At 27.8% G+C, this 14904-nt stretch overlaps 1 protein-coding gene and 1 long non-coding RNA gene across 3 annotated transcripts in view; one reads left to right on the forward strand and one right to left on the reverse strand.

Moving 5' to 3' along the window:
• The window catches only part of LOC139426064 (uncharacterized), a 38277-nt gene extending 31677 nt beyond the window's left edge, over window positions 1-6600 (forward strand). The window contains exon 2 of the long non-coding RNA XR_011637343.2: window positions 6474-6600. This is a non-coding gene — a long non-coding RNA (uncharacterized LOC139426064). The remainder of the gene's footprint in view (window positions 1-6473) is intronic.
• The window catches only part of LOC107448270 (uncharacterized), a 79122-nt gene that overhangs the window by 29420 nt on the left and 34798 nt on the right, over window positions 1-14904 (reverse strand). The window contains exon 1 of one of the 2 annotated variants that reach the window (XM_016063407.4): window positions 10407-10679. The exons of the other annotated variant lie outside the window; for it this stretch is intronic. Within the exon in view, the coding sequence (XP_015918893.1) occupies window positions 10407-10530 (124 nt within the window). The 5' untranslated portion in view covers window positions 10531-10679. Of the gene's footprint in view, window positions 1-10406; window positions 10680-14904 lie in introns of those variants that run through there. 2 annotated transcript variants of the gene reach the window in all.

Here is a 14904-nt window from a genome sequence, read left to right on the forward strand (position 1 = left end):
TATTTTGCATGGAATTATCTAGGAATAAATGAATTTTAAAATTGGTGTAATTAAATTTTTGAACTAGCTTGAAAAGTTTTCGAAATAAGACGAAATGCAAAAAAAAATAAAATTATCATTAAGGGGTCCGATTTTTGAACCACTATTCTGATTAAACTATGGAGACCATATTTCCCAAAATGCGACTACTTCCCATATTTTGAAGGTCAGAAATCCGAATCCATCGAAAAAAAGGTGTTTATTCTGAAAAGGTATACGTTTTTGTGTCTAATTTCGTAACTTAAAATATCGTTTATACTATTTAATTTGCATATTTGACGTCTCCCTCTCGAACCTTCAAGTCCTAGAATATGTAGATCAGAATTTATTCAAGATGGACGGTTTTTTTTATTTTATGCACTGTACATAAAGTTCATATAACTTATTATAACTAGTTTTGATTTAGTTTAAAACATGTCGAATAATATAAAATAAATATAAATTTGTTTCATTTACTGGATGATTGTAATATTTCCAGAGAAAATTTTTGGGAAGAATCCCTCTTTATAATTCAGTTCTCATATATTCAAATATCTTCCTAATAACATCAGAAATTTATACGTTTTACTCCTTCTGGTATAAAGTGATGAGGATTGTTAAAGATTCATAACGTCAAGCGTCTTTCTTTATCCTAATTCAAATGCATATTATATTTGTTGGTAAATTACCTTTATGGAACAAAATACATAAATGTATTATCTGAATAAATATATAGTTAGTAATTTGGAGAAACATGTCGAACATTTATTCTTGGTTGTCAAAACTGTTGTTTTTGATATTTTTAAACAAATAAAAATTTGAGCTCCTATCTTAGAAAAAGGTAGAAATACTTTAATGTTTATTCCGTTTCCTACCGAATTTAATTTTTAAAACTAGTGCTTCAGAAATATAAACTTTATATTTCTTTAGACAATGTGATTTGCATTAAAGCTTTATTCATTTTTATTTTGAATCAGGCATATATTTATAATTTTCGTATTGATGCTTTAAGTATTTTACGAGTTATGCATTCATTGGCAATACAAGCTCTTTATTTAAAATAAAGTTAATAAAATTATTTAGAAATGAAAGAAATTAACAATTTTAAATTAAAAAAGCTTTTTTAAACAGATTATAAAATGATATTTTATAAACAGTTAATCATAAAGTGATATTCTCTTAATGAATATTGTTGTCATAACAGTTTATCTTTCAATAATAAATGTTTTTTAAAAAAAACGCAAAAGGTATTTTGCAAGATATAACTCATAAATAAACATTCCCTATTTAACAAAAAGTCAAACGATATAATTGAGAAACTTGATGCAATCAAACGGTTAGTCCAGTTTCATAAATTGATGGGCCAGAGTTCAATGAAATTTAAAAATCTTACGGGTTTACATAGTTCACTCCTATAAAATTTTGGTTAAACGAGTTCTATTATAGGGCTCAAAAATGTTTCGATTACTTTAAAAATTCTCGGAATATTGTGAAAAATGCAAAAAATAAAATAACACTGGGAAACAATTTTTTTAGCTTAGATTTTTTAACGGCTCTAGAATATTTTCACATTGCTGATTTCAAATCCACCATCGTCTTCTCTCTCCAAGCTATAGTTCTTTTAATAACATTTCAACTTATTTTTTTGTCGAAATATGCAAGTTTTAAAACGTTATATACAACAGGGGGTCGCGAAAATGTTGCGACAAACTTCTAAAGGAATTAGGGCACATCATCAAGATTAAAATTGCATTGGAACCTATGTCCGGAAATTACGTCATACACCAATACGCTACTAGTATCGCTTCCCTATTAATATTTTTTTTCTGTCCTGAACAAGTCATAATAGGGTACGATGACATTTCCGGGCGTGGGCTCCAATGCATTTTTTATCTTAATAATGGACCCTAGCTCCTTTAGAAGTTTGCCACATCATTTACGCGACTTTTTATTATATATAACCTTTTTGAACCTGTATATTTTGAAGAAATTAGACACAAACTGAAAGTTAAAAAGAATTGTGCCTTTAGAACAAAGCTAATTTCAGATTTTAAATCCCCGCACATGAATTAAGAAAAATCAACTATTTGTATAAACGCAAAAAAAAAAATTTTTCTTTAGTGTTATCATTAAATTACCCAGTCTTTCCATCAATATCCTGACAAAACTATTGGGAACGTATTTTCTAGTTATTACAATTATTCCCCTTATTTTTAGAGTCGAGAATTCAAATTTGTCAAAGGTCAGAAAAAGTACATTTTTGTGTTAGATTTTATAATAATAAAATATCGCCTGCACAAATTAATTAGCATATCTAAGGTTAGATTCTCTTAGTAGGTTAAAATCTGATCATTGGATGAAAAGTTATTCCGGGTGTTCACTTTTTTCGTACTATTTCATCGGTGAGATTTTTAACTTGGACGTAGCTCGAAAAGAGTGTTTACGAAAATAGACAAAGTTCAAAATGTGTATTTACGAAAATGAATATAGCATTTTATTTCGCTTTTCAAACTTCTTTAATAAATATTTTAAAAAAACTAACGAATCCAGACAATTTCGAAATGTGATATCGTCCATTTGTACAAAAAACTTGGTACATTTTATTAAATTAGTCTATTTAAAGGTTGACAAAAAAAATCACTATTTAAAAGTTAACAGTTATTTTGCTATAAATGCCACAGGTGCTATAAATTTGCAATAGTAGTTGTATATTTACGTTTTCTCTCTCTTTATCGTTTAGAATTCTGAATACTAAGATATTGCATGAAAAGTTGCATCTGCAATATACCTACCCACCCCAAACCCAAGTCCGAGCCGTTGCACGATAACAAAAGCTTATTGTTTAAGTAAGTAAGGAAAAGTATTCCCCCGTTTAGCTGTCAAATTTTGATTGAAAACTAAAGGAGCACATTTTGCTGCGTCTATTTTCATAAACACGCATTTTGGACTGGGCCCAGTTTCGTAAACACACTTTTTTGGCTATCTCCAGATTTAAAATCTCCCCGACGATTTTCTTTATCCATCTATATTCTCCGACTGTTCAATTTGATTGTGAGGAAAGAAACCTTAAGACAATAAAATATGAAGTTATTACTCAACCGAAACGCAACAACTGACTTAAATGTATTTCTTAGAAATCGGTGCTTGCTTTAAACCCTTGTACTCTAAACACCATTCAAAGAAATGTTTTGATTATAAAATTGATCAATAAGCAATAACATCTCAATGATGGCTTTTTTATATGCATTTTTAAAAATAAATCTTAATTATTAAAAAAAAAACTAGTTCGTTAATTATAACTTAAACTACTTTTTTCATCTAGCAAAAAGAAAATGCAAATAACTTAGAAGCAAATTTCACGATGATAGAATGTCTTTAAAAAGAGCTCCCACGCAAACGTTATTATATTTATCTTCAAAGCCTCATTTATAAAGATAAATATAATAGAATCTTGAAGTAAAATGAACTTTGAAGTGAAATTTCTGAAAGCCTTCAAGCACATTCTATTTCTCAAAGAATATGAACTTCTTGTGTATGCCAGTTAAATTAGAAATTCATTCCCGTCAGACGGAAAACTGTTGATACCATTCAGGAAGTCTATTAATTTTTTTCATCGTTTTATAACTTTCGTTCCCTTTTCTTTTTCTGTTCCTTTCTCTTTCTATACTTGATATGCCTGACAAAATTATAAAATCTATACAATACTTTGTGGAGTATAAAATAAGACAGAAGTATGCATTAATATTTTTCCAAAGTGCTAAGAAAAATAAATTTCATTCACTTTAAAAATAAATTTAAGAGAAACTCCCATCTACAATATTTCTTTTATTTTAATGAAATCGCTGTTTTAAAATTTTAAACTAGTCACTGTTTGGTCAGAATCATTTTTTTGTCATAACATTGCGTTATCACATACATTTTAACATTACTTTATAATATATATTTCTCATAACATGCAAGTTACATTAAATATCTTTCCCCTTAAAACTGATTTACATAGTAGAGTTTCAAAAATAAATCGGTTTGTATTTTCCTTTTTCTTAACAAATTATGGTTTTAAATGTTTAATCTAGTTTCTGACTTGTCTAAATCATTTTATGTTAAAGTTTTAAGGAATTTTTTTTCACTCAAAAATAATTCCTAAGACAGAATTATTAAAAATTTTGCCCTCCCGTGTTTTTTTTCGTATCAAAATTACAGTTTTGAGTTTTTGAACAATAGAAGTACCTTTTGAAATTATGTCAAAATATTTTAAGAAAGATTAATTTTGAATGTGAGTTTGGTTTTTAAAATTAGTAAAACTGTAAGTTTACGATGAAATAAACGTAAATAAACATATCTTGCCTTTAAATAAACGTAAAAAAACATATCTAAGAAGACAGAAAATATTAAAATATATTATTCAAAACTCTACAAAACACATTTAACTGATGGCATGTAAGTTCATAACATTATTGCCAAAACCAGCATATGACAGTTACACAGAAAAATAGATTACTACCCTAGTAACTCCGAATAATGTAAGCAAGAAAAATAAATTTAGTTAAATAAAATTACCGATGAGAGCAAACAAAACAAATGATGTAACTGATTTTGAAACGGATTACATGCTTATAGCATTAGGTTTTTGCCTTCTTTAAACATTTAGTTTAATATTTAAGCTTTTATGTATTTTTATTGATAAAGGATCCATTTAACCGAGAAAAGTTTGGGATTTTACTCCTGCATAAGGAAAAGATGATTACAAACTGTATTCCAAAGCACTGTGTTGTGATTTTGCAAAAGTAATTTAAAACTACACGTTTTACAGTTTTTAGATTTTTTTAGAATCTTATTTTAATCAGTGCAGCTGGTTCAAACAGTTTTGAATGAAGCAAAAAATCATTTAACGTTAATTTCATATTAACAAAGATACTTATCAAAATCTAAAAACGAGCAACTGTATACTATCCAACTACTTATCAAGATCTATTGATTGCAGGATTTCATTGGCATAATTTTGTCAAAAAAATTAATTGAGATTCTAAAGTACCGCACACTTTATATCTCATATTGCGATTGGGTGGTGGCCTTGTATTTAATGTGTATCAAGACTTACTGCCGAATAGACTTACTGCCGAACCATCATCAGTTTATTTGTGAAAATTAAATAATTAAGTTAAAAACACATTTAGAATTTCACCTTTCCATCTCTATCCCTTTGACTTGTTGATTTCGATCTGGAGATTAAGAGCCACTTAATAACAGTATCCATTTTAAGTATGCTTTATAAATACTTTCTAAATCGTTATAAAATAAGAAGTTAAATATAAAGAATTCAGGGGACGAAAATTATATTTATGTGAAAAAAGAGAGTTATAAAAATCTGACAAATTACTTACGAAATCAATCAAAGGAAAGTAATAAATAAAAGCAGCAAAAAACAGATTATTTGAGCTGAATATGTGCTCTTTCATTTGCTTAATACTGCACATTTTTTTAATTATTCATATGAATTTATCTTTAATAGATCTCCTTGCTAAATCGCGAGGTTTATTTACATTTTTTCATCTCTAAGTTATTGAGTTGCAACGTCAACTGTTGACAATTTTTTTTATTCCAGTTTTAACAGGAATTATTTGAAGGATAAAAATAATATTAAATTTATCTTGAAATCTTTATTATATAACTCACAGTATAATGAGTCATAACGAACCATGCAACAAATAAACAATAAATTGTCATTTCCAACATCATACATAAATAAATGAGCAAGGTTTCCCTGAATTATGACCCTTCACATACACACTGAGCTCTTTTAGGTTATTTACTAATACGTGCAATATTAATTTGTGTGACGACTTGAATCAAACTAATTGGATTATGCGTTCCAATAATACGAATTATCCATCACTTAAGAAGACTGATTCAAAACTTTCAACTAGATTAATTATTTTCATGTATAGCAAGCGAGAGCGAAAAATCAAGCTACTAACAATAATTTAATTTGTAATACAATAATATTTATTAGCTTTCAACTTCAAAAAATAATTGGTTTTTCCCGCTATACATGTTTGTTTAACTTAATTCATGGAGGAGAGAAATTTTGCATGGAGTAAGAAATGAATATGAATAATTAAATTTGGAATTATGTGAGTTAATATGTGACATTTATTTGACAAAATGTATTAATTACATCAGAAAAATCACTTCGGAGTGGCATAATAAAATTTCAAGTTAATATAATTAGATAACATTATGTAAATTGAAACATTTGCTTAAGTTTGTTTTGCTCGAATGTTTAATTGTAAGCAAGTTACAAAGGAGAAATTACCTTTAATAATTTTACTATATACTACTTTAATATTAAATACTATAAAAAGTTCAGTCATCCAATAAAGACATTTAAAATAGAATAGAATAGCATACAAAATTCGTTGCTCATATTATAGATTTCAATGACTATTTATTTTTAGAGGATGTATTGGGGAACGGTCTTTAATGGTCTCGGAACCTGCTCGTTCCAGCTTGATTGTCTCAATTTTATTGATGGTATAGTTTTGTAGCTTTTACTATGTCTTTTATAAACTCTTCTGCTTCTACTTGCTACAATTTTATTGTGATTACTTTTACACTATTTAATTGGTTTTAAAACTACTGTTTTAATATGTTATACTATGTTGTTCCTTTGTAAATTTTGCATGTTTATCTTTTAAATTGTTCTTTTAACTGACACTTTCAATATATTGCTGTTTTAATGTTTTATCACCTTACATGATTTTTGCTGCTCTGCGCCCGCCATGTTCATGGGCCGTTTGCCATGTCTGATATGTATTTTATGTTTGTACTGTTTTCTGGTTATGTATTTTTTGATTTTAATAAACATTTACCCGTATGTCCTAAATAAGGGCGGGTCGGGGAAAATATTTCCATGACTATTTATTTTTGTTTAGATATTATGCTATTATAAAACCAATTATAAAAACATCTAAAGTTCATTTTTTATTAGTCATTTCTTGTAATTAAATATATATTATATTTTGAATGCTCTTTGAAAAATCTAAATTAATTTCATTAGATTAAGTTGTAAGATCTAACTACCTGTTTTGGATGTCATAGACGCTTTTAATGCTTAAATTAATACTTTAACATGACTTCTATAACAAGTTAATGTGCAGAAACTTGGCCCTTTTCAACTTTTGTGCTAGAATCAACTTTTGTGCAAAATCAGTTCAATCTGTTTCAATTTTTAATGCATGGAAGTTTCAAATTCGTTTACTATTTGTTTCGGAAATATTTTTAAACATTTTTGCACAAATTTGGGAAACCTTTTCTTACAGTCATGTAAAACTGTTTAAAATTGCTTAGCACATTTCTTTGAAACTTTAACTACACTCAATAATTTTGAGTCACCCTGTATTTTCTAAATGCCAAGGCATTTCTCTAGCTTTCGAGTAAACTACAGTCATAATTTCAATCAATCATCTTTTTAACATTAAATGCTTCCAGTTATTTTTATTAGTAATGTAGTTATGGTGGGAGAGATAACATATTTTAATGTAAATTAAAAATATAAAGTACAACCAATATAAATTACAGCCAATTTATAATGATTATAAGCTACAGTCTATTAAAAATGAAAAACATAGAAAGTAAGCATTAGTGGTATTTAGCCGTCGTCTTACAAAAACGATACTCTACAGCCAATGGTCTCGTATTCTGGAAGCAACAAGTCCTTTTAACATAATATTTACACAATTGGTCAAAATATTAAATATTTTTACTCATTACAAAATATTACTCTCTAATGAAGAAATCAAAGTTAATTTTAAATACAAAACATCTGGGATAAGTGTGAAAACACCACTCACAAGAAAGCTCAACGTTTAATTTATTCAAGACGGTTTATAGCCGCCTTCTTTAATGCATATTTTTTTAAACCCTCTCCAAAATGAAGTTTCCAAATGAACAAAAAGTCGCAAATTAACACTAAATTGAAAGGGATTTTATGAAAATTTGATTAATCATTATTTAAATCTCTAGCTTGGAAGTTTAGACAGTAGGGTTTTTCCTTTTAAATATCTATTGGCGACCCCTAAAAGAAACTTTTACTCCATAATCGACAAGTGTATGAAAATATATTACAGCAGCAGTTCGTATGAAACAGTTAGCTGTTTTTTATTACAAATCTTTTTTCGTAACCATATTGTAAATTTTTTTTTGAATAAAATTTTAATTTTTTCAAAAAAGAAGTTTAGTTTCTCGATGCTAATAAATTATTTTATTTTCTCAAGATTTTGCTTGAATTTCTGTTCTGAATTGTTTTTATGTATTTCATGTATTTTTCCTAGACTTATACAAAATCTTCGGGGTACTGAGAGAGTTAATTTCGGCATTTAATTTGGCCTCTCTCTCAATAGAAAAGGTTTTGTTTTATGGTTTCCGAGGCCGGTACCCCCTGATGACGTCAGCTTCGCTGGTCATATTTTTATTTTTATTTCCTTTGTTTTCTTTACTGCTATATCGATGCTAATAAACTAATTTGAATAGTAAATCAAATAATAAAGGTACATTTATTAATACCATAAAGAATAAGTACCAGATACAACTTATTTCTCATATATAATATTTATCGATAAATCAAATTCTAAATATCTTAAGTTAAAAGTTTAATAAATAAGCTTTTAAGTCATGAGTAAGTATATACAGAATTGTTAAGTGTTAGCCATCAAAAACTGATAGTGTAACAGAGGGCAGTATAAATGCAATGAAATTACATACATTCCTTGAGGGAAACTTAACAAAACTTAAATTTTCAATTTAACTATTAGTTACTTTTTTATTGCTGTAAATCATTTACACTGCATAAGAAATACATCAAAAGTCTAATTAATATTTATTTCTTCATTAGTTTTATAAATAAAAAACTGTCTGAGTAATGCTTCATAGAAGCTTAACATCTGAAATTGTAATTGTTAATTACTTTTTAAATTCTACGACAGACTTGGAATAAAGTATAATTTTTTCTAAAGTGCAAAACACTTTCCTCGCAAACACTTTATGATGGAACGTTATTTCATTAATGGAATGATTTTTTTTTTTAACAAAACACAACTGCAATGAGATTGCATGAATTTTTAAAAAAAAAACTTTAACACAACTTAAATTTCAAATTTAATTATTAATCCCTTTTTAATGCTATGAATTTATTTAACCTACTTGAGAAAACCGAAAGAATCTTACTATTATTAATTCCTTCATGTTATTAATAATATAAAAACCGTCTAAATATTTCTTTATAAGACTTTTATATTTAAAAATTACTTTTTAAATTCTGCCTAAGACAGACTTGGTATAAGGTGGAATTCTTTTTAAAATGAAAATTCCGTAAGTAATTGCAAACTCTTTATGAAATAACGTTATTCCGTTAATTCAATGATACCCTTCCTAGTAAAACACAAATTCAATGAGATTGCATTCATTTGTTGAGAAAAACTTAAAAGCAACTTAAATTTCAAATTTTATTATAAATTTATTTTTAATGCTCTGAATTGATTTATATTACTTAAAAATTTATTTATATTACTCAAGAATATATTTATATTATTAATGAATTAAAAGCCATCTCAGTACTTCTTTCATAAAACGTTTATATTTAAACATTTCATTATAAATAACTTTTTATAATGAAAATGTTTTTTGATGGAAAATGTTTTTTGAAATAATTTTATTCCATTAATGCAATGATTCACTTTCTAGTAAAACACAAATGCAACAAGATTGCCTGCATTTGTTGAGGAGAACTTTAATACAACTTAAACTTCAAATTTAATTATTAATTCTTTTCCATGCTCTGAATTTATTTATACCACTTTAGAAAAACCGAAAAAATATAATTAATTTTAATTCATTCGTTCAATCAATAAATTAAAAGCCGCCTGAGTACTGCTTAATAAAACTTTAATATTTAAAAATGTAATTAATAATTACTTTTTAAATTCTGTCTAAGACAGACTTTAAATAAATTTGAATTCTGAATTACTGAAATGGAATTACTGAATTTGAATAACTGAATTATGAATTACTGAATTTGAATAACTGAAATGGAAATTTTTAATGTTTCTTGGCAATAATAAATGTTTCTTCAAACCATATATAATACATTTCTATACATAATACATAATATAATATATTTCTAATTATATCGGAATTTCATTAATACAATTATTCTCTTCCTAGTAAAATATAAATGCAATGATTTTTATTTAATGCTTGGACACAATATCACTGCATGTGTATATTTTTATTTATCACAATCAACTATTTTTTGTTAATTTACTGCCACAAGACAAATGCAATTAATATATTTTAATTGAGAAAAGTAAAAGGAGCGTAAATTTTTTACTTACCCTTAGACCAGGGGTGATAATGGGTAGGAAAATAATTTATGGGTGAAGGTGGCCGTGAAGCAATGATGCTTATCATGGAAAAGCAGAGCAGCAGGTGAACAATGAAAGCAACTTTGATTGCCATTGTGAATGTTTTGAAGTTTTGGAAGAATAAACTGAGGCAATAGCAGCAAGAGAATCCAGGAGAAGTAAATCGTGACAGGTCTTTTATAAGACAAAATCTTCGAAGACAGTGTGGGAGGGAACTTTGCGCGCGCTTTTGACGTCATGTCCCTGCTTTTCCGACAAATCTTTCTTTTCTCAATTTTCTGATTGGTGTTTTGCGAGGGTGGTTAACGTATCAAGTTGCGGGGTTATTGAAAATTAAACTCTTATTAAGGTTGAAAAGACAAATCAATTATAGGTGTGTGTTTATCTTTCTTTTCAAAAGTTACTTTTTTTATTTATTTTTAATTTGCATCTCTGAAGAAACTAGTTGATAATTAATAAGTAAGATGATCGTGTTATTTAAATGAGATGAATTTCTCAATTTTGAAAATGAAAATTGCATTTCATGAAGAAACAAAATCTCGTCATCACTTTGTAATATGCAGTTTATATTTAGGCAAAATTTAATCTAAGTTTCAAAGCATTTTGAAAAGCACTTTTCAATGAATACTAACACTATAAAAATTTCCACCATTATTATGTTCATATTAATTGATAAAACTATGGTGATACTATGGTTTTCTTTCAGAAGTGTAATTCGAAAGTCTTACATCTGGGTGACTCATATTATTATATTGATAATGAGGTGTTCAATAAACAATGTCAAGCACATTGTTTAAGAAACTATAATTTAATATTGTTCGTTTATAATAACATACAGTACCCGCAAAAGTGCAATGTAAGTCAGAGGGTCACGAGGATTAGGGCTCAAAAATTTTGCGACCAACCAGATGAGTCAGCATTGCGCATCAACCGCTTCTATTTCTTACACACTCTGATAGTCATTAATTTGAAGCTGTATGGGCTTAAAAACCCCATTGAGGATAAACTATATTACAATGACAATATAGTGCCTGAGCCACTGTAATACAGCGGTCAAATAATGTATAATATTGACTCAAAAAAATTTTTTTTGTTGTAATGTCAATGCTTGGGAAGTGTTCATACCATGATGAGACAAAACAGTGAATAATAAGATTATCCTGTTATTTTCTTTTATTTCCAAATTGCTTTAGCTCCAAATTACTTTATCTTCAAATTACTTTATCTTCAAATTACTTTATCTCCAAATTACTTTATCTCCAAATTACTTTATCTCCGAATTACTTTATCTACAAATTACTGTTTTTTTAGAAAAAAATCTAAATTACATCTCACTTCATTAGAAAAAAAAACGTAATAGCAACTGTTTTTTTAGGTATACAACTTTATATTACATTCCTTTATATTACATACATATTGCTCAAAAACTATAAGACCTAAAAACTTGAAATTACAAAAATGTTTTAAAAAAGTACATACTGGGAATACCATGAAATAAAAAAAATCTATATTCGATAAATAGTTCGAGTAAACTTACAATAAAAAATACTAAGCAATCCGCAATTGCTGAGATAAAATTAAACTTGCTGAAACGGCTTTTTTTTTAAACTTAACGTAAATTTTTTTCCTTCGAAATCTCAATTTGTTTGAAAGTTCTTGCAATTTCTAGACATTTTTTCAACGAATATTTTCTTATTTAAATGAAGAGGATTCTTCATTTGTTGTACGAAATCAATGCTTAGCTGAAAGCTTTCGTAACAACTTATTATTAATTTACTTTCTTGAAAGAAAGTCATCACATAAATATTTATTAAGTTATTTCATAAATATTTTCTGCCATACTTTTATACTTTAAACTTACAGCATTTGATAATTTATTGTACTTATCATTTACTTATAATTTTTTTATCTTCATTATAAACAGCTTAAATTTACTTTAAATACTAAATTTTTAAAAAGAACCTTTCATAGATGTCTAAAAAATATACTTATTTTTCCTTTATTTATTTTCTTTTGGACATTTCTTCCTTTGAAACTTTGAGTCAGAATCACATGTAATCCTTCATACTTTGAGACTTTTAACTGAAATTAAAATTTCAGCATCTCAATTTTGTTATTTTCGAAAACTTGTATAGAATTTAAGCTGACCTCTTGCAAAAAAAAAAATTTGTTTTGTTTTGTTTTAATTTTACAAGGATTACCCCAACAGTCCCCCCTAATGATTCCAGGGCCATGTTTTTTTTAAAATCAAGCTTGTTAAACACCTTGTATAGATTATAATGAATCACTTTAAGCAATTTTAGAGAATTTATATTTTTGGTGAACAAAATCGATTAGCTTATTGGAAACTCCAATATTTAAGTTAAAGTTCTGTATAATAACATACTAAAATTAAAAATATTAGTTGAAAAAAAATTTTATGGAGTTCTTTTCTTCAAATTTCACTTTGACTGCGAATCATTTTGCTTTGAGTGATAAGCTAAACAAATTATGCTAATATTAGTAGATTAAAAATATAGGTTTTTCCTAAAGTAAATTAAGTGTGCAATATTCACTAAATTAAAGCTGCATTTCCCTAAAGTCAAAATCAAGTCACTACTACAAACATTGAAAGTTGTAATCTTTGAATAATTTCCCCACTAGATTACGGTTATTGAATGACCGTAAAAATACAGCTCTACCCGTTAATGTTTTCTTGCTAATTATATGGCCATAGACCGTAAATTGACATTATGCTTGTTAAAGTGAACTTCAGTTCGAGATTTGACATTGTCGGAGATTCAGTTGATTTCTTTATCAAATTAAGGTAAACCATAGAACGAGACGAAAAAGTGTATTGATTCCATCTGTTGAAGAGTAATTGAGTTTCATATTCTTTGTACGTGGTCACCAATGTAAAGATAGTGAGCTATTTGAGAGAGAACACAGTACATTTGTGTCCGTACCTTGATATTACAACTACAACCAACATTGCAGAAGTGAGTTAAGAAGCTTCATATAACATCCGTATAAATCTATGGCCATCTCAACTCAATCTCTTACTATCACAAGCTCTAGGTTTTTTCCTTATGGAAGAAATGTGGCCACACAACAGTCAACTCTCCGAAATGTTTTAGAGTGTATTGTACCATATTTTTCAATATATTAGCTGTAAAACTCTCTATAGGTGCACTATAATTAATGGCCATGCATTGTTTCCTGGCCGATTCAAGCAGAATTTACTGCAAGGTTATCACTAAAAGAATTTGCCGCCAATCTGAATTCCAACCGATTGCCTAATAACTGGAACAATCAAATTTTAAATAAAGCTCTGTGCTGCATGATATCACAATTTATAAGCGTTAAAGATCACTACAGAAGAATTCATTATTGCCAAAGTGACGAAATTTTTATCATATTTCAAAAAACTTTTATTTTATTTTATCACCATCGTTGAACAGCCACCCAATTTTGAGTTTACGTCTACCAATGTTCAACTCCGTAGCCTTGTAATTTTGAGCTGAATCCAGAAGACAAGGAAACTCCTAGATGAAGTATAGAGAGAGATTTGCCTTGGTTGAGAACTATTTGGAAAAATTAACTCGCATTTGCGTTACATGGAGAAAAAACTGTTAGCCTGACTGCAAGGGGATTCTAACCCACTAGGACATTTTATGTCAAGACTGTGGTCGGTGTGAGTCGGATGTGGTGAGCCTATCACTGGGATTCGAACCCGAGACACCTCATTGGGAGGCAAGCATTCAATCACATGAGTCACCATGGGTCACCTGAGATAACTTAATTGATAAAATCATAACTAAATCTTTTATAATATTTTTGATAGAGGTATCAATCGTTTCTGGATCACAACAAGTAAAATTCGTCCGTAATTAAAATTTATAGTTCATCAAAACATCAATCACTTTTCGACTGGACTGAGTACTGAAATTTCAGCTAGAGGTTTGTGTCTGATAATTGTACAAATTTTTTACACGTTTCAAGCGAAATTTTTGTCCATTTTTAGTGCAATTCGTAATTTCGGTCACCTATACAAACGGACACAATACTAAAATGAAAGAATTAATAAAGTAGAACAAAAACTTTTAAAACTTCTTTCTTCATGTTGACTAAAACGAAGAATGTTCTATTTATATTACTTTTAAAGTAAATACAGAAGGCGCATCATTTTTGAAATAAGCTTCTATCATAACGAATAATGCTCCCAAATTTTTCAAACGTAATGCACCTTACGTATTTTATCCAATGTCTGACAAAAATAGAAATATTTTTTATCCTTATAAGGTATACTTGAAAAAACAACGTTTTTAAACATTTATTTTATTTCATTATGTTAGGATCTTTTACTCAAGAAACAGTGTTAACAACTGTGCCAGCAAGAATTCTGAGTACTGTAATTAATGGAAATTTAGTTTTTTTTTAATAATATTATCTTTTTCTTCTAAAGTTTATCATTTCTTTCATATATCAT

The sequence above is a fragment of the Parasteatoda tepidariorum genome, chromosome 7 (assembly GCF_982258835.1).
Source record: "Parasteatoda tepidariorum strain Cologne lab strain chromosome 7, Ptep-v5.0, whole genome shotgun sequence".
Classification (NCBI taxonomy): Eukaryota; Metazoa; Arthropoda; class Arachnida; order Araneae; family Theridiidae; genus Parasteatoda; species Parasteatoda tepidariorum.